This window comes from Tachypleus tridentatus, chromosome 7 (assembly GCF_004210375.1).
Source record: "Tachypleus tridentatus isolate NWPU-2018 chromosome 7, ASM421037v1, whole genome shotgun sequence".
In the NCBI taxonomy this organism is placed as follows: Eukaryota; Metazoa; Arthropoda; class Merostomata; order Xiphosura; family Limulidae; genus Tachypleus; species Tachypleus tridentatus.
Genome location: NC_134831.1, coordinates 5,362,370 through 5,387,621, shown reverse-complemented (window position 1 = coordinate 5,387,621; position 25,252 = coordinate 5,362,370). Strand labels below are relative to the sequence as shown.

The following is a 25,252-nucleotide window of genomic DNA, read 5'->3' as shown; positions in this document are numbered from 1 at the left end:
TTTGTTTGTTTGGTTTGGTTTGAATTTCGCGCAAGGGCTATCTGCACTAGCCGTCCCTAATTTAGCAGTGTAAGACTAGAGGGAAGACAGCTAGTCATCACCACCCACCGTCAACTTTTGGGCTATTCTTTTACCAACGAATAGTGGGATTGACTGTCCTATTATAACGCCCTCACGGCTGAAAGAGCGAGCATGTTTGGTGTGACGGGTATTCGAACTCGCGACCCTAGGATTACGAGTCGAGTGCCTTAACCACCTGGCCATGCCGGGCCCTATATGAATTAGTATAAACGTTATTTGGTGAGAGACTATGTCATTAGTGGAAACAAACATTTCAAAACTAGCATGTTTAGTTTACGTACTCTGATTAATTTCGTTATCTGAAACGTTCCCATCTCATTAGTCGTGACTTGTGTGATCCCAAATAGTTCGAAAATAATGTATTCATGTGACCAGCTTTAGTTCGTTATCTGGCTTGTTCTACTAAATTTGCAAATATGTATCGGTATCAGACAAAGCATCGTGGAAATGTTAATATCAAAGAGCGAACAAACCAGCCTGATAAACGCGGACCAACTCGATAACACTCACATATATACATAAATGAAGTAATTTCAACATTGAAAAATATCTTGGTTTATTGGTGAAACACAACTCTAAACGTCGGACGTTGTGTATCTGGAAAACACATTTACATAATGAGTTTTTTTCTTTTGAAAGTTTCCATCACACAACTTTATGTTTCGTAAGTTCTAACTACCGTCACTAATGATACTTTGATGAAAGGGGAAATTGGATGATTTCAGAACTGAACAGGTTTTAGCAGTCTTACAGAAGGAAAAGAAAAACAAACCAGAAACGATAATTTGCTGAATAAATCAAGCCTATGCTTTAACACTCAGTGGCAACGTTGTGGATTTATTATAGATAGAGAAAAATTCTAATAAAACGCTCTTTTACCCGATTTAATTACGTATCAGTTGTTCCAGAGTACATCATAACATCTCAAAACCCAGATTTTGTGAGAGCTGTAAATCTACAAGCTTACCTTTGAGCCCATGGTGGTGGGAGTGGCTACATCTCCTATAATACTGTGAGCTCGTTTACTTTGATGTTGTAATTCCAAAAACTTACCTCTGTTCTACCGGCGGACTGTGTTTTTATTTTATTTAGATACATATTACAACTGAATTATTTGGTGGCGTTCTTTCTCTTCCATCTTCTGTTTTCTAAATTTTTGAAATTGTGAAAGACTATCTTGAAATTTCGAAGGGGCTAATCTAAACTGGAAATTGATTCCCAGTGGCTCAAAGTGAAGCTTATGAGCTTTTGTTGATAACATTGGAGCTTCTATACACGCAGTGTCCACAGTGCAGATTCTCTATGTGAAACTTTACGCTTATAAAATAAATAAAATAACGAATTAAAAGCTGAAAACAAAAACATGCTTAAACTGATTTATATCTTTCTATTAAATTGTAAGGTACTCTTTTATTTGTAAATATATGTCGGCCACTATAAGTAGGCTTAAAGATATATTTTCATTTAACTTTTCATTTAGGGAAAACCTTCTAGTAGGACCTTTTCATACGTAATAAAGTATTTTAAAACGTAACAAAATACGTTTTGGGCTATCCACAAGATAAGAAATGATAAGCAAAGCTGTAGCTTTAAGAACAGAAAATGACATTACCGTAAATTGTACGGCACTAGGAACAGGAAATGACGTTGCCGTTTGTGTTTCCTCATTACAGGAAGTAAAATATCTCTCGGTCTTCAACTCAGTACATCAGAAATCAATATTACACTTCAAGTCTGTCGTGTTTTCATTTAATATTTAATGAACCTGGAGTACCGCCATCTTGTAGATTCGAAGCTTTAGTACGATATTGTTTCCAGTAGCATTACATGTACTGATTTTAAAATCTCTCACTTTGATGCACTCATATTTGATGGTGATTTACAGAAATTATTTTTAGAATATAACCCGGATTACTCTTTAATTAATTATTCTTGCTCTTTGTATCAGGAGTATGTGATGAAAATAGGAACCTTTACAGTTTCCTTCTTCTAAAACCTAACCTGATTCTCCAATCGTGCTGAACCTTTCGAATCTTGTCATGAGTTCGACTGAATTATACTCTTCAATACGAATCAACACCACGCGTATCATTGGGGAGAAAAATCCAGTTGCCAGAACTTCAACGAATTACGAAATCTGTTCGTTTGTCACAAGATATTTAATGTAATTTTCATTGGTGTAAAAGAGGCGTCTGTATAAATACTGGAAGTTAGAAATTTTTGTTGTTGTTTATTTTGGTGAATGACGTTTGCTTTCAAATACTGACCTATAATGACTAATTAGATGACTTTGACCTTTGTACAAGTTTTTCTACAATTTCGTCTGACTGTGTGAAATGTAACATTTTAGGCCCAGGACAGCTAACAGTATTATGTTTGTTTATAATATTAATATATAATGTAACAATGTTTAAGATACTTTGACAGGCAGTTTCCAACTATGATATCCATGTTCGTATACCGTTTTTATTAAATACTGTTATCCTTGTATAGATAAGACTTCTCGTCTTTGAATGATATTTCTGTTATCAATTAAAGCAGCAGTGGCATACACCAGTAGTAGGGTTTCACACCAACATTAATATAGTATTATTTCACATGCACACACATATCTATTATATAAATACGTAGTTCTTTTTTCACACATACAGTCATGTGAAAAAGTTAGGACACCCTATGAAAGCCTGTGTCTTTTTATAACATTTTTGGATATATAGATATTTAATCTCAATTTCAACAATACTGAGAGATTATAGGAATATAACTAAACAATTAAAACTGAAGAGAAGACTTTTCAAGATCTTCTGTAAAATGTAATTCTACAAAAATACATATTCTAACTGAGGAAAAAGTTAGGACACATCCACATTTATTCCCACTTAAAATGGCTCAACTCACACACAGGTGTATCACACCAGGTGCACATGATTAGAAGATCGTTACTCAGCATTTTGAATGAGGCTTGCCCCATTTAAACCACAGACATTTAGTTTGGTGTGCCCCGTGAGAGTGAGTACCATGGTGAGAGCAAAAGAGCTGTCTGAGGCCTTCAGAAAGAAAATTGCAGCAGCTCATGAGTCTGGTAAGGGATTTAAAAAGATCCCAAAAGATTTTGAAATCAGCCATTCCACTGTCCGGAAAATAGTCAACAAGTGGAGGGCTTTCAAAACAACTGCCAATATGCCCAAGGTCTGGTCATCCAAGCAAGTTCATCCCGAGAGCAGACCGCAAGATACTAAAAGAGGTCTCCAAACACCCTAACATGTCATCACGGGACCTGCAGCAGGCTCTGGCTACTGTTGATGTGAAAGTGCATGCCTCTACAATCAGAAAGAGACTGCACAAGTTTAACTTGCATGGGAGGTGTGCAAGGAGGAAACCTTTGCTCTTTAAGAGAAACATGAAGGCCAGACTGAAGTTTGCCAGAAAGAATGTAGACAAAGACCAGGACTTCTGGAATAATGTTCTTTGGACAGATGAGTCAAAAATTGAATTATTTGGACACCAGAACAGAGGACATGTTTGGCCTAACCAAATACAGCATTCCAGGAAAAGAACCTCATACCAACTGTGAAGCATGGAGGTGGAAGTGTCATGGTTTGGGGCTGCTTTGCTGCAGCAGGACCTGGACAGCTCACAATCATTGATTCCACCATGAATTCTACTGTGTATCAGAGGGTGCTTGAGGATCATGTGAGACCATCTGTACGAAAATTAAACCTGAAGCAGAGCTAGACCCTGCAACACGACAATGACCCAAAACATACCAGTAAATCCACCAAGGACTGGCTAAGAAATGGAGAGTCCTGGAATGGCTGAGTCAAAACCCAGATCTTAATCCCATTGAGATGCTGTGGGATGACTTGAAACAGACTGTACATGCAAGAAACCCCTCAAACATCTCACAGCTGAAAAAACTCTGCATTGAGGAATGGGGCAAACTTTCTTCAGACTGAGTAACTGGCTACAAGAAGCGTCTCACTGCAGTTATTTCAGCCAAAGGAGGTAACACTAGCTATTATGGGGTAGGATGTCCTAACTATTTCCTCAGTTAGAATATGCATTTTTGTAGAATTACATTTACAGAAGATCTTGAAAAGTCTTCTCTTCAGTTTTAATTGTTTAGTTATATTCCTATAATCTCTCAGTATTGTTGAAATTGAGATTAAATATCTATATATTCAAAAATTTTACATAAATACACAGGCTTTGATAGGGTGTCCTAACTTTTTCACATCACTGTATATAAACAATATAAATATGTAGTCATAATATATTTCTTACATGTTATTTAAGAAACAATAAAACTTACTTCCTCAGATAATATTACTATTATTAGCAGTTTAACATGACATGTTTTTCAGATCCTCAGCAGTAACCATTACTGAACAGTTTAAATAAAAGAAGAAAATCTTTGACTTATATTTGTGTTTTTGTTTACCACAAGAACAATATTTAGGCCTGTATGTTTTAAATATTATTTGTTTACTTAATTAAGAATAGAGGTGTAAGAAACTTTGGAACTTAATCAGAAGGTACAAACGAGAAAGACAGATGTATATGACAATGTGACTGAATTTCATTTTGTGCAACATTCCATACGACTCTGTAAACAAAGCCATTCAAATAAATGAAATATTTTAGCTGGTACAACATGACTTTGTATTAAACTTAATATAAGAAAGATGCTTGAATATGAAAAAAAATCCTATGTAACGTGGAAGAGCGATGTCCGAATAATTTTTCTAAGACTATTTATATTAAATTACAATAAAAAGAAAGTTACATACATACATTACAATAAAACACATATATAAGTAGTAGTGAACAGAGCTATTTAAAAATAATTTGCAAACTATATTAATCATAACGATCAAACGATATGATTTGTAGTCATAATAATAATTTCGTCCATAAACCCAATAACGTCACATGAGGCTCGGTCATTCTATGAGGCTTAGATTATTCTTAACCGACATGCTAAACTAATAATGAAGAAGATATATTGTAATAAAGTAATAAATATAAAATTTAATTAGAAATAATATAAAATAGAATAGATATATTAAACTATTTATTCAGCACCGCATGTTCCTACTGTTGATGCAGACCAATGTCCAAAATAACATTTCTCTGATAATTCGCTGTTGCGAAGCGAACTTAAACTTTCAAGAATCTATATAACTTCATTATATTAAGGTGATATTAATGATGCATTGTCTTTTATTGTGTCTAATGGTGAGACTGTGGGACATAAATATAAATATTGAAAGGGTAGGAGTCATTTGCAGCTAAGAAATTTTTATTTTACTAATAGGATGGTTGGTCTTCGGAACTGATGTGGCGGATAGAGTTAATTTAAGGGAGTTCAAGTAAATGCTTGATAAGTACTTAAATGATAATAGTTGGGTTTCACTGTTTTATATGAAATTTAAGCACGTGGGATAATTTTGACGTACCAACAGGTCCATTGTTGTCCTTAAATTATACGTATTATATATGACTGCTCAAACATAATGCTGAATCACGAATGGAACAATTTAGCTATCAGGACCAGCTGCTGAATTTCAACTGTCAACTATTTTGAACATTTGTTAAAGAATAGAAACACCAGAAATATATACATTTACGGAGACCAAAATACGTTTAATTTATAATTTGGTAACTGTACTATCCAACAGTTCCACTAGTTTGTTATTTTGTAGGTTAGGTTTTATGTTGTTTTTTTTTTTTTTTTTTTTTTTGTATGATACGTGCTGGCGTCGATTACATAATATATTAAGATGGGTTGAAAATACAAGCCCCCATTGTTCGGAAAATTTTCTGTTTATACTTGAAAGACACAACTGTTGTTGTTGTTATGTTCCTTTTGATGTTTAGTAGTTAGTAAAACTTACTCATAATTTCGGAATGAATAATATTAAAATAACTGAACATTCAACATTCTCATTTCTCTGTAAGTAAATTTTTGTCGTGTGTAAAGTGGCCTACAGATGACAGCACAAGTCCAGTGATTGTTAAGACTTACTATACATTTTTAAACCAGATTGTAATATTGTCTTAAGTTTCCAAGGAAAGTGTATTACAGAACAAATATGTGCAATATAGTTCTGCAATACGTAAAGACAAAGATAAGATCACTATCTTGTTGATACCTCTGGAGAATGATCTGAATCACATGCTGAGAAAGAATACCTTTGTTTCGTAAGAACTATATAAAATTAAAAAATAACTATTTTAAATATCCTTTTAACTTGTATTTAAAAAAACAACAGGTTTGTGATAATTGATATCATTTTAAAATATTAATAAATCATAATCTTAAATTATTTAAATCCTAAGTTTACCTTAGTTTCTAATCCAGTAGCCTGGGTTATGCTGTAATTGCAAGTTAGCAACGTAACCCGACTATCTGCTTTGAAAAATGACGTAATGTTTCGCATTTGTTTTCTAGGATCAAGACATACACAGTTTGGCGACACTGTTCTCAAACAGCGTATGTGCCTTAGTTTGGTGACTCTCCGCCCACGAGCTTCCGCTTAGTCAGCTGCAAGCCACGACAAAATATGATGGCATTGTGTGAGGTGTCATCTGGGAATCTGGCTGATGACAGCTGGTGGTATGTAATGTCACCGTTTCTTGTCGTATTGCATATCTCGAGCAAGACCTGCTACCTGTTTACGTCACTGACCATCTTTCCAAATAAGGCTATGTCTTCATGCGAGATCAGGTTCTTGTTCAGCACGAGAAACTAAACGACAGCTTGAAGGACAGGAAACATACAGAAAATGTGGGTCAGTTCTCAATGTTGCCCTAATAATGCAGATCAACTTCCAGTAATCCATCACATTTGTTTTTTTTTCACAAGTGGAATACAATCTCACAGGTCAGGAACTCAGATATAAAGTTGTTTTTGTCTTAAACATTCTAGAGATGAAAATGTGCTGGATGCTAGTGATAGTTTTGTATCTTTGATTTTGTAGAAGTTTATTCAATAAAACAGCATGCATTCTGATGTGGTTGTCTATTTGTTTTCTTATTAGCAGGCTATATATTTAACATATGTGGTAATATTTAGGATATTTTTAAATATCTTTATAATTCGTCTGTGGTAACCTAAACAAATTTCGTTGTGTAAGTAACACACTAGTGTGTGTCACATTTATTGATCATTATAAAACAAGTGTGGTTTTAATTAGAAAATAAAACTAATACTGATATTGAACACCTGTTTGTTTAATTTTTAGCTAGAGTTGAAACTACCAATAGAAAAATTTCATTACTTATTATCAAGGCTGAAGATGATGCCAAAGGAAATCGACGTCTTGATCCAATAAAAAAACACGTGAGTCAAAACGATGAAGCGTCGTGGAATCTTTGATGAACGTCTGTTTTAGTAAATAGGAGCTGCACAACTTTCAAAGAAACTGTTGTTAACGGGTTTCTTTCATTATAAAAATATAAAGTTTTAGTTATAAATCAAATTGTCAGTTGTGAAAATACAACAGTTTTGGAGAAGGTCTATCTATTATACAAACTATTGAAACGATATTAAATAAGTAGACTGTGAAACCGTGGTTATAGGATTGAGAGCTAAACTTAATTGAAGTAAAAATAACAAAATAAAAGGCACATTTAAAAACAAAACGTTATGCTCGAGTAGATAAATTGGCAACTGTGGAGAACGATAGCTTCTATAGAGAAAATAGTGCGTGCTACATAAAATTAATATATGTATAAAAATAATTGGTCTTGTATTTCAAGTTAACATGAAAAGTTCAAGATACAAGCTCATGCAAATCGCGATGTATTTTACCTTTAACATGTCTACATAATTATTAGTATCTTTGATTTGCTTTGAATTACGCGTAAAGCTACACGAGGTCCTAAGTTAGCAGTGAAAGATGACAGAGAAGGCAGCTAGTCGTCATCACCCACCGTCAAATGTTTAACAACTCTTTTATCAACGAAGAGTGGGGTTGACCGTCACATAATAACGCCCCCAGGGCTGAAAGGGCAAACATGTTTGGTGTGACAGGGATTCGAATCAGCGCCTTAACCAACTGGCAATGCCTAGCTCTTCTGGACTTAACCTGCTTTTAATATTAATTCGTTTCTTACATATTAGTTACCAAAACAGTGTCCTAATCATTTAAAAACGTAATTAAAACACTCTCTAAACAAATAAAAAAAAATTATCCTGTCGTAATCACATTAAACAAGTGTTAGACTAACTTCTTTAAACTCCGTAGAAGAGACAATAACACTTGATCGTCGATGTTTTTACTGTTTGCGGTTCATAAACTCTCCACGGGAAATATCTAAGAGATACCTAATGAACACGTTTGTTTAGCTCATCCATCAAACGTTGCTGAGAAGGTTTAGCGTGTGGGGCTGTGGTCATGAAGTTTCAAACTTCTAAATGGTCTATGTTGGTGCGTTAGGGTTGTGAAATTCATCCTTCCATTCACTTAAGGGGTAGAAGCATCTTAGTAGAGGTTGCTTTTTCACTAATTTTCTTGCTCTGATAAGGATGTTAATTTAGGGATGATCGTATATGATCCTTGGAAAATTTATACTTTATCGATTAGTCTAAGTGTCTCTCTCTTTGTAGTACTTCAATTCTGATATGTTCAGTTCATCATTCGTGACACTCCATATTTACTTTTTGTGTCCGACATACTTTTATCATATACGAAAAGGTAAACAAATGTTTGAACATATAAAATCTAAATTCAGAGTTATAGTAAATTTTAATTCTCCAGTAAGGACTTGGTCTAATTGACCAACCTCGTAAACGTAAGATTAATACAACTCTGTATTGTTTGTTTGTATTTTGAATTTCACACAAAGCTACAAGAGGGCTATCTGTGTTAGCCATCTTTAATTTAGCAGTGTAAGACTAGAGGGAAAGCAGCTAGTCATCATCACCCGCCACCAACTCTTGGGTTACTCTTTTACCAACGAATGGTGGAATTGACCGTCATGTTGTAACTCTCCCACGGCTAAAAGGGCGAGCATGTTTAGTGTGACGGGGATTCAAACCCGCGATCCTCAAATTGCGAGTCTGACTATGCCGGACCGGATTTCACATGCTAAGAATTACCATAAATTTGTTTTTGTTCAATATTTATAACTATTTCTTTGAATATATTCTCACTAATAGGGAATGCTTTGGATTATTTATTTACAATGAATGAATATATAAATAAAATACATTTTGTTTGAATTTTTCTCTCCGCTTCAGTTCCCATATCATAAGATTATTCAAGTAAACCTCTTATATTAAAAATAATACGTATAATTTTGTTATTTCTGTATAGGCCCCGGCATGGCCAAGCGTGTTAAGGCGTTCGACTCGTAATCCGAGGGTCGCGAGTTCGAATCCCGGTCGCACCAAACATGCTCGCCTTTCAGCCGTGGGAGCGTTATAATGTTACGATAAATCCCACTATTCGTTGGTAAAAGAGCAGCCCAAGAGTTCGCGGTATGTGGTGATGACTAGCTGCCTTCCTTTTAGTCTTACACTACTAAATTAGGGACGGCTAGCACAGATAGCCCTCGTGTAGCTTTGCGCAAAATTCAAAAAACAAAAATTCTGTATAAATAGTTTCGGCTTTATCATTCTCGGAATATCTCACCGAAAACAACAACAGCAAGTTAATGTTTTTAAATCGTCACGAGCCTTCCAGTGGCTCAGCGGTATGTCTGCAGATCGCTAAAAACCGGGTTTCGATACGGGTGGGCAGAGCATAGATAGCCCATTGTATTGCTTTGTGCTTAATTCAAAACAACAACAACTCAATGTTTTTGAATCATCTCTCCCATTAGTAACTCCCTAGGCGAACTGTTATTTGATTTTCACAATTAATAGAATGTTTAAAATATCACCTACCCGAACTTTACTTGCTATCCAGCTTCAAGTTCATTCATTGCTTCTCGTTGTGAGATGTGTATAAATTCTTAGTGAATACATGAATATCATATCCGGTAATAGTAGTGTTTGTAGTTCAGCAAGCCACAGAGTTAAATTTCATGAGAATCTTTTCGTTTATTTATCTATGTAGCAGACACCATTGTTTAGCTTTGTTAAGGACTTTTTACTAAGGACTCAGTCAAACCTGATTCTTGGGTGTGCCACTTCTGATTTAAGTATTTCTACAACACTCTGTATGTCCCTCCAGTGGCACAGCGGAATGTCTGGGGACTCACACCGCCAGAAACAGGTTTCGATACCCATAGTGGTCAGAGCACAGATAGCCTATTGTGTTACTTTGTGCTTAATTTTAATATAAAACAGTCACAGAAACCTCGAAATGACTGATTAGATACTCCCGGCAAACTGTCGATAAAACGGTTTCCATTAAACCTATTTTTGATTAACATATTATCGATGTTTCTGAGGTGGCAGTATGTTCTAATTATTATATAATTCATTATTTTAATGTTATGTTGTGTTTTTACTAACATATCACAGAAGATTTTTGTATGAATTTATGCCCTTACTAATGTATTATACATTAATTCAATATTATTTTATGTTTTTACTAACAGATTATATACGATTTTGATATAATTGTATGCTTTGCTAACATTCTGTACATTATTTTGATGTGATTTTATAGTTTGACTAACAAATTATGCCGACTTTACTGTGGCGTTTTGCAAAGTGAACTTTTCAAATCTGATGCCAACGCCACCTTCAGGAATGATACTTTTTTCTTAGCGCGTTTATAATATTCATATACAATGTTGCTGGACGAAGCTCTCATACATTTCCCTTTACTTTTTTACAATTCAGAACTTTTACTTGTCAAACAGTCAATATTAATACATACATTTTCATTCATGAGAGTCGGGCGTAGCTTATTGATTCAGTTGTCGGATTTAAGGTTCAGTGGTTCGATTCGCGATATTCTGCTGAGCACAATTTATAATAATGAGATTATCAAAAGTCTTAAGCCGCTGAGTGATTAACCTTCTTCTTGTCAAAAGCCATAAATTAATCATTTGTGTAGCTATGAATTTCAGGGGTTCTCACCCGCCCTTTAATAAAATACGTCACATACAGTATTGTTTACATTGAAAATACCAGTACCTTATGGCCCGGCATGGCAATGTGGTTGGGGCGCTCAACTCGTAATCTGAAGCTCCAGGGTTCGAATTCAAGTTACACCAAACATATTCACCCTTTCAGTCGTGTAGGTGTTATAATGTTACGGTAAATCCCACTATTCGTTGGTAAATAAGTAACTTATGAGTTGGCTGTTGGTGGTGATGACTAGTTGCCTTCTTTTAGTTTTACACTGCTAAATTAGGGACAGCTAGCCCTCGTGTAGCTTTGGGTGAAATTAAAACAACAACACCTCACGACGTAACATGTGCCGTAAATAGTAAAGTGTGTTATCAAAGATTACTTTCACAAGTCCAATGTAGTAATTATCCAAGCCTGTTATCAATGCTACCTTCATATGTTCTATATAGTAATTATCCGAGCGTATTATCAATACTATCTTCATAAGTTCCATGTTGTAGTCATCCGAGCGTGTTATCAATGTTATCTTCATAAGTTCCATGTAGTAATTATCCGAGTATGTTATCAATGTTATCTTTATAAGTTCCATGTAGTAATTATCCGAGTGTGTTATCAATGTTATCTTCATAAGTTCCATGTTGTAATTATCCGAGTATGTTATCAATGTTATCTTTATAAGTCCCATGTAGTAATTATCCGAGTATGTTATCAATGTTATCTTCATAAGTTCCATGTAGTAATTATCCGAGTATGTTATCAATGTTATCTTTATAAGTCCCATGTAGTAATTATCCGAGCGTATTATCAATACTATCTTCATAAGTTCCATGTTGTAGTCATCCGAGCGTGTTATCAATGTTATCTTCATAAGTTCCATGTAGTAATTATCCGAGTATGTTATCAATGTTATCTTTATAAGTTCCATGTAGTAATTATCCGAGCGTATTATCAATACTATCTTCATAAGTTCCATGTTGTAGTCATCCGAGCGTGTTATCAATGTTATCTTTATAAGTCCCATGTAGTAATTATCTGAGTATGTTATCAATGTTATCTTCATAAGTTCCATGTAGTAATTATCCGAGTATGTTATCAATGTTATCTTTATAAGTTCCATGTAGTAATTATCCGAGTGTGTTATCAATGTTATCTTCATAAGTTCCATGTTGTAATTATCCGAGTATGTTATCAATGTTATCTTTATAAGTCCCATGTAGTAATTATCTGAGTATGTTATCAATGTTATCTTCATAAGTTCCATGTAGTAATTATCTGAGTATGTTATCAATGTTATCTTCATAAGTTCCATGTAGTAATTATCCGAGTATGTTATCAATGTTATTTTCATAAGTTCCATGTAGTAATTATCTGAGTATGTTATCAATGTTATCTTCATAAGTTCCATGTAGTAATTATCTGAGTATGTTATCAATGTTATCTTCATAAGTTCCATGTAGTAATTATCCGAGTATGTTATCAATGTTATCTTCATAAGTTCTATGTAGTAATTATCCGAGTATGTTATCAATGTTATTTTCATAAGTTCCACGTAGTAATTATCTGAGTATGTTATCAATGTTATCTTCATAAGTTCCATGTAGTAATTATCCGAGTATGTTATCAATGTTATCTTTATAAGTCCCATGTAGTAATTATCCGAGCGTATTATCAATACTATCTTCATAAGTTCCATGTTGTAGTCATCCGAGCGTGTTATCAATGTTATCTTCATAAGTTCCATGTAGTAATTATCCGAGTATGTTATCAATGTTATCTTTATAAGTCCCATGTAGTAATTATCTGAGTATGTTATCAATGTTATCTTCATAAGTTCCATGTAGTAATTATCTGAGTATGTTATCAATGTTATCTTCATAAGTCCCATGTAGTAATTATCCGAGTATGTTATCAATGTTATTTTCATAAGTTCCATGTGGTAATTATCTGAGTATGTTATCAATGTTATCTTTATAAGTCCCATGTTGTAATTATCTGAGTATGTTATCAATGTTATCTTTATAAGTCCCATGTAGTAATTATCTGAGTATGTTATCAATGTTATCTTCATAATTCCATGTAGTAATTATCTGAGTATGTTATCAATGTTATCTTCATAAGTTCCATGTAGTAATTATCCGAGTATGTTATCAATGTTATCTTCATAAGTTCTATGTAGTAATTATCCGAGTATGTTATCAATGTTATTTTCATAAGTTCCATGTAGTAATTATCTGAGTGTGTTATCAATGTTATCTTCATAAGTCTTATGTAGTAATTATCCGAGTGTGTTTTCAATGTTACCTTCATAAGTTCCATGTAGTAATTATCCGAGTGTGTTATCCATGTTATCTCGTATGTCTTGTTTTTTAACGTCCAATTTTCAAGAATAAATGTTGTTTTTCAGTTAAGTAGTAAACTTTAAACTTATATTTGAAAATATAAAATATAAATATTAATTTAAACTAACACACACTTAAAATATGTGTTTTTTATGGCTCAGTATGTTTTTAACCTCGTTTATCCAAAATCAAAGTAATAGCAGATACCTGCAATGTATAATAATTGTCTTTGTATTCATGCAATTGACACTTAACAGGAAGATGAGTCAGAGTCCACGTGCATCAACGAAGTCATGTTTTGAGACCATCCGGTGTTTCTACAGTTCTATTCTTTGATGGGATTTATACATTTTTTTAACGATTGCTTGTTACGAAATCGTTTTAAGTCTCATAACGAACGTGTGTTTAAGTATATACCATTTAGGACTTGTTCATTAATGCCGAGCTGATTTACCAATGTTTCGTTGTATAAATAGAGAGAGTTTGAAGTTTAAACACGCAATAAGTTTTTCTTGTCTATTACCATACAACTTCTTGGCAATCGTAAATAAGCCAAGGCGAAAAATTAATCTATTTTTGTATTTCAGGAAAAAACCAAACCTATGGAAGAATGCAAGGGTGAACCAGCAAAGTTTCTTTCTTTATATAGATAGATAGATAGAGAGCCAATGTTGTCCTTCAGTGGCAAAGCAATATGTCTACGGACTCACAATGTCAGAAATCGGGTTTCGATTCACTATTTACTTTTTGTAATAAATTACTCACTTTTTAATTTAATGATGTTAATGGCTCTCAAATTCTCAGACTTTGGTATATTTCGGTTTTATGTCACAAGATGGGTCTGCTGGGTTTTGCGATAACAGACTTGTTTTCAGAACAATGAACGTAATTTATAGATGTATTAAGATGTTTTCTTTTCTTGGGTGTACATTGTTGAAAATAATTATTGAAAAGGTGAATAGTATTGTATAAAAGGCAAATATTGCGGGTGAAAAATAAGTTCCTCCAAAGTACAATTACATTTTGTAGACACACCAATACTAGTTGCAGTCCAATCATCAGAATGTGCCACATCAGTATAACGATCCAAACAATTGAACTATGCCTAGTAGTAGTAGTGCGCCTCAGGACTATAGTACTACATAACCAGCATGTAAAAATCAAAGTTTTAACTGGTCAAGCATATTCCGTGAGAAAACATTACGCTAACCCTAAGGGTTTTAGTTAGAACTCAATATGAAACGCTGAAAAGAGTAAATAAAACGGGAATTGGTTATAAAATCTAAGATCTCCAAAAACAATGAAAATTATCCCAAGATATTTATTTAGGAGACAGACAATGTTCGACCACAGATCTTAGTAAATGTCGCCCTCAAGTGGCACAGTAGTATGTTTGCAGACTCATACCACTAAAAACCGCGTTTATATACTCCTGGTGGGCAGAGCACAGATAGCCCATTGTGTAGCTTTGTGCTTAGTTCAAACAAACCAAACCTGTAAGTATTAGTGTGAATGTTACATTGAAAATAATAAGACACATCTTAATAAGAACTGGTTCTTAATCGACAAATCTAGTTAGTTACTCGAATCTGCCGCTAGGTAGAAGTTATGAAACCAAAGAGTTAAAAAATATGTCGAGAAATCAGTAATAGTAGAGGCGAGTATTTATAACATTCAACGACAACAAAAGTAGACAGAAGTAAAGCATTTGTAATAAAACATATATATATCAGTGCAATTAGGAGTTAACACTGTCTGTGATCTAAGCAAAATTAATGGCACCCTGACTGCTGGAAAGTACAGGAGGATTCTACTTCTGAGGAAATGTTACGAATGACGAGGATTCGTCTGCCAGTAAAGACAATGACCTCGGTCATACATGATGGTATGATTAAATGATATGCTGGCCACAAAGTGGTCAAGTAAAATCTCTCTTCCTCTTGCAGAAAGTGCCGGTAGAGTCTACTCTGGAGGTCAAAGGTTATCAAATAATGTGTTTGAATCATGGGGAATAACAGAAGCCATTTGTACGCAATACACCATTATCGTACATTAATAAGATGTACGGCAGTGTGCGATACTTTCTTTAAAACTAAAGACTCCTATACTACCGTACAACACAGAGACACTTTCCTATTTCATATGACAAGATGTACTTCTACCTTTAATAATTCACTATCTAATTGTCATTAACCATAGATGGTGACTCATGTGCAGGTGCGTATTTCCTATGCGTATTTCTGTGATAATTTCTTTTGTTTCATTTTACCGATCTGAAGATGATAAGTCTCCTTCCATGTTATGGATCTGATTAGGAGAACGACTTATATATATATATATACATACATAAATATTTCGCCTTCTTCTGTGTCCGTTTTCAGTAGATTGTCTTGTGTGTCAACTCATGCTCTGTGTCGCAATTTCACAGAATGCGATTCATTCTGCTCTTATCAATTTTTGACGGTTTGTCTCACGTGTTCTCAATTTTTGTTTCTATAAGCTAATGTCTGTCAACGACCATGACTAGAACACATTGTCTTACACGTGTTGTAAGATGTCAACAATTTATGGCTCTGTGTCTTTTCACATGGGTACCCCGCTGGTACAGCGGTAAGTCTACTGATTTACAACGCTAAAATTAGGAGTTCGATCCCCCTCGATTAACTCAGCAGATAGCCTGATGTAGTTTTGCTATAAGAAAACACACACACGCCTTTTTCACATGGGGTATGTGTATTTTCCTATAGCAAAGCCATATCGGGCTATCTGCTGAGTCCACCGAGGGGAATCGAGCTCCTGATTTTAGCGTTGTAAATCCGTAGAGTTACCGCTGTTCCAGCGGGCGACTTTCACATGACTCTTTGTATTTTCTCTGTTTACGATATTCCTCATTACAAGACTCAAAACTAATATGTTTTATTCCCTAAAATAAACGATTTTACTGTGTTTCTCATAGATATACCTAATTAAAAGAAATCGATCTGACAACACTATGATCACCTAACTTTAAATTTTGAGTAATATCTTTTATAAATATAATTACAGTGTGTTGTTATTGTTAAGCGCTATACATGCGTTATCAGTCTTTTATTGTGTGATGAAACTGTCATAAAACTTCAAATAGTAACATGTTTGTACGATATTTTTAGGTGCCTAACTTGTTTATGAAATTGCTTTTCTTTTACTTCTTTCTGAACTAGATATTCTTATTAAAGATAAACATTTGTTTGGGTTTTATTTCAACACGTTACAATGTATCTTGGATTTGTTTGTTTCGCATTTCACGCAAAGCTACACGAGGGCTATCTGCGCTAGCCTTCCCTAATTTAGCAGTATAAGACTAGAGGGAGGGCAGCTAGTAATCACAATCCACAGCCAATTCTTGGGCTACTCTTTTACCAACGAATATTGGGATTAACCATTACATTTTAACACCCCCACGGCTGAAAGGGCCAGCATGTTTGGTGCGACGGGGGATTCGAACCCGAGACCCTCAGATTACGAGTCGAACGCCTAACCCACCTGGCCATGCCGGGTCTGTCTATCTTGGAAATGAACAGAAATGATTAGGTATTAGATGTTATCTGAACTTGTAATTCAGCATGGTTTCGAGGGTATATGTACCCTAAGCAAATTGTTTAAACGGTGACGTAAGATTATTATTGTTTTCTTTATCTAAGAGTGGAATGATATGGCGACGGTTAATATCAAAGGTGTAAAACTAAGCCTTTACTTAGTGGTACGTTTTTCATTTTAAAGTACAAACTTTACGTTTCTCCACCGAGCAGAAGAGTGATGGATTCTTTCATAACATTCAACTTCACTCTGCATCCAAAACCCACACGTTTTCTTACATTGTGTCCGTTGAGATACATAAATTTCATTGCCAACCAGAACCGACGATAATTCTAGCTACTTCTGTATTACACATTTATTTACTTTTTTTTTAGTATAAACATTTTATAGTGAAATAAAACTGTTATAAATTTCTTCGTGTTTATCGTAGTTCCTAAAAAAAAGATTTTAAATTATTAAAACTATCGTTTTGGGAAGGTTGGATTTAATTTGTAAAGGGGTAGCAGGTAGTATAGAAAAACAAAATAGTAATTTATGGTTTTATTAGGTATTGAAAAATAACTTTTTGGTTGCTACGTCTGTTTTTTTTTTAAATTACAGATTAAACTTGGTGGACAGCATAATAAAACTTCTCAATAAACCCAACTTTATACCAAAGTTTTTTTTTTCTATTTGATTCTAAATAAATACAAAGTTAAGCAATTGGAAATCTGTACTGTGCCCATCCCCAGTACAGAAACACGATTTTTTTGCTGTATAAGCCTTTAGAGCTAACACTGAACCACGAAGGAACGTAAACGAAAAAATAAACAAACATACACATATGTTACACATATACATTAGTGATGAGCACAAGAGACCGATTTAAAATACTTAAACATAGTCCTAAACGTTAGAGTAACACAAACATCACAATATGATAGTGATGAGCAGTAGAGACCGATTTTAAATATTTACACTTCTTAGTCCTAAACGTTAATGTAACACAGACATCACAATATGATAGTGATGAGCACTAGAGACCGATTTAAAATTAAACATCTTAGTCCTAAACGTTAGAGCAACACAAGCATCCCAATGGAAATATGACAGTAGGCTAAGGCTGCTGAAGGACTACATTTCCATTAAAGAAATCTATATCTTCGATTTTATAAGTACATGAGTTAAATGTGTTTATACGAAACAAATCCCATAATAGTCAACTTTGCCAAACTGAAAGCATTCTTAGCTGCCAGCTGTTGTCTCTCATGTGACATCAGATTAGGTTAATTAATGAAGCCTGCTGAACATTATGGTTTGGTAACATTGCTTAGATACAGCAAGAAGCAAACGATATAATATAATGAAGGTTACTGTGAAAATGCTGAAAAAATAGTTTTATTACAGGAGTTTTGAAGAACACCCGAAATGTTACCACAACAATTCCAATTGAAATTTATTCTAAACCTAAATAGATAAATATATTAACTTATTATAGAGGTTTATGATTCAAAATAGAAGCTCTACCAATACAAACGAGAAGTAAAGTACTACTCAAGAAACCCCTCCCCCGATTAGTCAGCGTACGGTACTTTTAAAGACTTGCAACCTTGAAATCCGGAGTTCAATTCCTCAAAGGGACAGGGCTCAATGCTTAGCTCTACGTTAATTAATAACCACTGTTAATGAAGATCTCAGTCGATGTAATAATTATGTTATCTATGATGGTTGAAGAACAAAATGAAACTGAAAAAAATAGATCGTGCGTGCCTTGAGAAGATTGTTTGTTTTGGAATTTTGTGCAAAGCTACATGAGGACTATCTGCGCTAGCTGTCCCTAATTTATCAGTGTAAGACTAGAGGAAAGGCAGCTAGTCATCACCACCCACCGCAAATTCTTGGGCTACTCTTTTGCCAAAGAATAGTGGGATTAAGCGTCACTTTTAGCGCCCCACGGCTGAAAGGGAGAACATGTTTGGTGCGACCGGGACTCAAACCCGCGACCCTCAAATTACGAGTCGAATGTCTTAACCCACATGGCCATTCCTCGAAAAGAAGCTGACGATATCATTAGATGGACACTTTTGCTGTTAACGATGTTGTAGGCTTAGTTATACCTAAATCCACGTACTAACTAAGTTAACAGTAGAAAAAATATATATATTAGTAATATAGTAAATAAAACGATATATTTTCTTAATATTACTACTTCAAAGAATATTTCGGTACTCCTAAGACATCTGTAAAACAACCCTTTGATCTAAGTTCTATACACAATAGACGAAAACTGAATATATTTTAGCTTGAGTTCGTGTAATTAGTGTAGTGTAAATCCAAAAATAAAGAAATGATTGAACACATAAAACCAATACAAAATCATAATCAAGAAACGCTTGCTCGTACAAGTATGTATATACATTCAATCTCTAAAGATCAACATGGTATGGTTAAGACGATCGATTCGTAATTTGATGGTCGCGGGTTCGAATCCGCGTTACACCAAACATGCTCACCCTCACACACGTGGGGACGCTCTAACTTCGAGGTCAATCTCACTTATTCTTTGGTATAAAGGGGTAACCCACTAGGATGCTGCCTAAATTAGAGGCGGGTAGCGCAGATAATCCTCGTTTATCTTTGCGCGAAATTTAAAACAACCAAAGTAGAATTTACGATAAAGAACCATCAAAATTATATATATATATATATATATATATATATTGTTAAAATGACGTCTACGACACCCTTTAAAAATAACTGTATATTATGTAGCAATAATATCGAAATAAAAAGTATATTTCTGCCAGTAGACGTCACTTTTACAAAATTAATTGACGAAGGATGAAAATGGCAGCGTTTTGAAAGTGTTTATGTTTTCTTATGGCAAAACCACAGCGGGCTACCTGCTGTGTCCACCCAGGAAAATCGGACTCTTTATTTTAGTATTGAGGGTAGATGCCCGGATGTTGAGTTTAATTTAATGGCATTCACACGTGGCGAGAAATAATTCACATTATGTTAAGGTAAAGTATTGTTCTTTTCGGTAATTTTATATTATTTGTGATTAGTTCTGTTTACCACACACTTCCATACGCTGTAGAAAAAAAAAAAAAAGAGAGAGATTTGAAACTACCAGACAATTTGAAAACTTAATTTTGAATGTCACATTTCCTGTGTCGGCCCGGCACGACTGGGTGATTAAGGCACTGGACTCGTAATCTGAAGGTCATGGGTTCGAATCCCCGTCGCATCAAACATGTCTGCCCTTTCAGCCGGAGAGCGTCATAATGTAACTGTCCATTTCTCTATTCGTTGGGAATAGAGTAGCCCAAGAGTTGGCGGTGGGTGGTGATGACTAGCTGCCTTCCCTCTAGTCTTACACTACTAAATTAGGGACGGCTAGCACAGATAGCCCTCGAGTAGCTTTGTGCGAAATTCTAAAACAAACAAACCATTCCTCTATTCGTTGGGAATAGAGTAGCCCAAGAGTATGCGGTGGGTGGTGTTGACTAGTTGCCTTCCCTCTGGTCTTACACTGCTAATTAGGGTCGGCTAGCGCAGATAGCCCTCGTGTAGCTTTGCGCGAAATTCGAAAACAAACAAAAAACAAGACGGTAATATACCAATCTAAGACGAACTAATTTTTCTTATTAGTATTTCGTAAAATACTTAATAAAAGGTTCTATTGTACAATAACTCTATCATTGATCACTGTGTATTATACAAAAATAAAATATTTATATAATTCATTATTTTGTGGTGTGTTTGATGTAGTAACGATTTGATTGTTTTGTCACAAAACAAACTGTTTTAGTACTCGATCTATTGTTTATGGCCCCTCGTGGGCACAGCGATATGTCTGTGGACTTACAGTTCCAGAAACCAGGTTTCAATAGTCGTGATGGGCAGAGCACAGATAGCCCATTGTTGTAGTTTTTTGTTTAGTTACAAGCGAGTAAATAAACCATCGAAACTCAAGTTTTAGCGTTATAAACACCCAGATGTGGCTCTGAGCTATTAAATCAAGCGTGCTATTATTTAAACAGATTATTACTGACAAAACTCAAATTATTTATTTATTGTTACTGAACCGACTTGATAGTTTTGAAAATTACTAAGTTTAATTATCAACGCAAGGAATAGTTTTATTTATTCGTTTATTTCGAGGTAAATGTACTGAAAATTAGGTGTTTTCTACCTTCTGTACGACTATATATAGGTTTACACCGTTTGTATTAAACATTTTATCGTCAAAAGTGTTTCAAAAGAATAAACTTAATTAATTAAAAAAAACATTTTTCACCGAACTTTTGGATCAGAGTGGGTCAGTCAGATTAGGTATGTAAATATTTCCTAATTAGTGGTATTCTTTACATATCGCACAGTTTATAACTCCTGTAACCTTACACATAAAATGTTCCATCTGTACTTGTTATGGACTGTAAAACCTTTTTTTTTCATTATCTACGTATTTCAACAAAAAAGAATTTTTTCTATAATATATGGAATTTTCAGAGGTTTTAAATATCACTTTTGTTAGCACAGCGTTTCTCTCCTACGTACGGAAGGGATACAAGTGGATACTTATACCTAAATCCTTAAGAGTATGGATCAAACGGTTTATTTGTTTGTAGTTAAACACAAAGCTACATAAAAGGGCTATTTTTTCTATGTCCGACACGGTATCAAAATCCAGTTTCTAGTGTTATTTGTCCACAGACATACCGTTTTGCCATTGGAGTGGGGGCGGATCAAGTGGACGATTATGCCTAAATTCCTCAGTGTATGGATCAAACGAAACCTCGCTTTGGTGGAATGTTCGTCCGCTTCTAGAGTTAGCTGATTTAAACTGGATCCAGAAGATAAGTTTCTCTCTTATTTAGGAAGTACCGTCTAGCACCGAGCCAAGAGTTATTTTTACACACGACGTGGCATATTTTACACACGCTCTAAAGAAGGGTTAAAAGCAGTTTTACACGAGTCATGCAGGTTACTTACCAGCACAGTAATAATGACCCATAAGGTTAGTACTTAGAGCTACGCAACTCCCTCATTTTATCTGGTGTTCGATGTAATTTTATCTTTAAAAAATAATGTTCGTACTAGTTCCACCTGCTACATAGCTTTTCTCTACCAAATTTATCTTACAACTTAACCTGGTCACCTATCATAAAAGATGAATAAATATCTCGTTCGTTAACTTTAAGTGATAGACACATTTCATTGTAATATTATGTGTATCTTTTTTCTGTATATGGTTTTGTCCAGTAACAAGTAATTGCCATCAATTCTTATCTCGTTCTTATTCTTGGACAATCTGTAACATTGACCACATTTTCTGGTTAGATAAGACTAGATAAGAACGATTAGGTTCTGCTTTATAAAAACATGAAAACAATAAACATTTCATTTCTACATCACGCGATAATTTTGTTGTTGTTGCTGTTGTTATCAATATCGTGTTTAATATTTGCACTCCAGATTTGACACAGGTATCAGAGTGTGTCTCAGTAGACAGTAATAGTAATTTGTTACAACTCGGTCTCAGATGTTATCATGTATATGGGATAAGTAGTGGCTGCACTTGACATCTATGCAAATCAACCCAGAGAGAAAATGTAAAGACTGAGCTGAGATAAAGTAAAATGTGTCTATTAGCAGCGAGTTGAAGGCCGTGATGGACAGTAAGTTGTCATCATATTAAAAATAATGGTTCTTATACAACTGGATGGGCATTCATCGTCCTGTAGATCGGCAACATTCTACATAAAGCTAAGGGACAATTTAAGTTTCTCACAACCAGCAAGAGAAGAAGCCGAAAGTGAAAAAGAAAGCTCTAGAACTGTAAATAGACAGTGGGGACAACAACAGAAAATTCGGTCCTCATCCACAGTCAGCACTGAGTAGAATTCAGAGCTGGTCTCCAAATGTGAGGAGGAGAGGGAAACAAAGTGAGAGGGTAAAACCTGAGCGAGGAAGCTAACAAGTTTACACGTGATCAAATTCAGTACAACACTACTGGAATAATCTCGACTACTTCCGTGATCATGGAAAGTTTTCATTAGTATGTAGGGGGGTTATACTAGTGGAAAACAAAGTATAACATGGTGAAGCTGGGAAAGTAAAAGGATGAAAGGTTTAGTAAGACAGTAAGCAGTAAGAATATCTTAGTAAAGGTAGCCAGTTTCCAAAAATGAGTCAATGCTTGTTAACGTAGCCCCCTCTCCTGGACTAATATGTAGTACTCAACTCAACGTACCTCCTACAAGGCAGTCAGTTTCCTTTAAAGGAATCACCGCCTACTGACGTAACTCTTTGGATTGACACCTAGAACTTATCTTAACTCAGACACTACAATAAAGTGATTCTAAAATGAGAAATTTATTTCGAATAGTTTATCATTCATTCGTTTTAATATTTTCGTTTTGACTCGTGTCGTGATATTATTAAAATTTATATTACTATTTATTTCTAATTAGTGTTAGTTATTGTAAACTGTCAGCTGATAAAATCTATGTCTGTGCATATGTGTATGTCCGCTTATAACTGGCAAATATTGAACCGATTGTCACCAAAGCTGTCACATATACCTCTAGTCACACTTCTCCCTAACCTCATGAAGTGACGTAGGAAATCGGCGCTCGATATTTATTTGATCGCTATAATGTCCCTTCCAAGCAAAGGTCCCTATAACTGCCACGTAAGTTGAACGGTTACTTAAAATTATAGGCCCGGCATGGCTCGATGGTTGGGGCACTTGACTCGTAATCTGAGGTTCGCGAGTTCGAATCACCGTCGCCTCAGTAATCCTCGCCCTTTCAGCTGTGGGGGCGTTATAATATGACAGTCAACCCCACTATTCTTGGTAAAAGAGCAGTCCAAGAGTTGGCGGTGGGTGATGATGACAAGCTGCCTTCCCTCTAGGCTTACAGTGCTAAATGAGGGACGACTATCGCAGATAGCCCTTGTGTAGATTTACGTAAAATTAAAAACCAAACCAAACTTAAGATAATATACGTTATGTCCGATCTAGTAACGTTTCTGTGATGTCAAAATTCATGATTAAATATGTCCAACAACATTTTAAATGTAACCCTTTCTGTAAGTAGAAACGTGATACAAAAAGGTATAATTTTGTAAACTATTAAAATTGTTTATTATTTCGTCTACAAAGGAAAATTTGAAAGAGAACGTGAAATACATTTATATTTTGTTACTAACGTGAAAATTAAATTTCAATTAAAGTATCAATTTTTAAGAAATGATCAAGGACGATTTCGTTTTGCCCCTGTAAAACAGTTTTCTTTTTCTTACACAAGTGTAAGACAAAAAACCAAACACAGTAGGCGCGTGATTTATACTAAAATTAACTCGTTATTCAGACTTGCATTTAGAATTTGATACAGAAAGTACACGAGTTCGATGATGAAAGATATTCCTCTGGGATATATTAGTAGTCTATTGCATGTTAAAATTCCTGCGAAAACCCTTAATAACAAAAGATTGGTTACTAAATGTAAGGCAATTACACTTAAACATTTTGGAAAAAAACAGAGTTCCGGAAGCACTAGGTCCATAACCAACAATATTCGTCTGATTCCAAAACCTGTTTAACAAGTTTCTTTTTTAAGCAGTCACGTCAATTTTTAATGTGTTCCATTAATCATTGTGGGGAAGGTTTCTCGATTTGAAGAAGATTATGAAACCGCAATCGAAGTTGTTGTTTTTTTTATCTTAAGTGAAATGTTGAAATGTATATATAACTCATTATCTTTAGAAACATGCTTACTGAATAATTTCACATAACCTAGAAACAAATTATTTATAAAATGATCCCTATAAAAAAATACAATAGTAAGTACAAGGTACAAAGGTAAAACGAGGAATAGATATCAACCAATATGTTTTTTTAATCTTGAAAAACATTTACCTATTTAAATTCATTATTTTAAGAGAAACTATACCGTTAACTATGAAAAAGAAATTGATAAAATTTCCCAAAAAAATTCATTTTTTTATTATTTCATTTTACGGTAACGTCTGGGTTTGTTTGTTTTGAATTTCGCGCAAAGCTACGCAAGGGCTATCTGCGCTAGCCATCCCTAATTTAGCAGTATAAGACTAGACGGAAGCAGCTAGTTATCACCACCCACCGAGGGGCTACTCTTTTACCAACTAATAGTGGGATTGACCGTCACATTATAATGCCCCACACGGCTGAAATAGCAAGCATGTTTGGTAT

At 34.7% G+C, this 25,252-nt stretch overlaps 1 protein-coding gene and 1 long non-coding RNA gene across 3 annotated transcripts in view; one reads left to right on the top strand and one right to left on the bottom strand.

Moving 5' to 3' along the window:
- The window catches only part of LOC143255034 (receptor-type guanylate cyclase Gyc76C-like), a 118,275-nt gene extending 110,782 nt beyond the window's left edge, over nucleotides 1–7,493 (top strand). The window contains exons 20-21 of one of the 2 annotated variants that reach the window (XR_013030416.1): nucleotides 6,536–6,875; nucleotides 7,329–7,493. Coding sequence is in view for 1 of the 2 variants with exons in the window: in XM_076510052.1 (XP_076366167.1) it covers nucleotides 6,536–6,624 (89 nt within the window). In the remaining variant the exon portion in view is untranslated. Of the gene's footprint in view, nucleotides 1–6,535; nucleotides 7,097–7,328 lie in introns of those variants that run through there. The other variant, XM_076510052.1, reaches the window with a different exon arrangement.
- LOC143255036 (uncharacterized) overlaps nucleotides 1–25,252 on the bottom strand; it is a 56,164-nt gene that overhangs the window by 27,512 nt on the left and 3,400 nt on the right. The window lies entirely within an intron of this gene.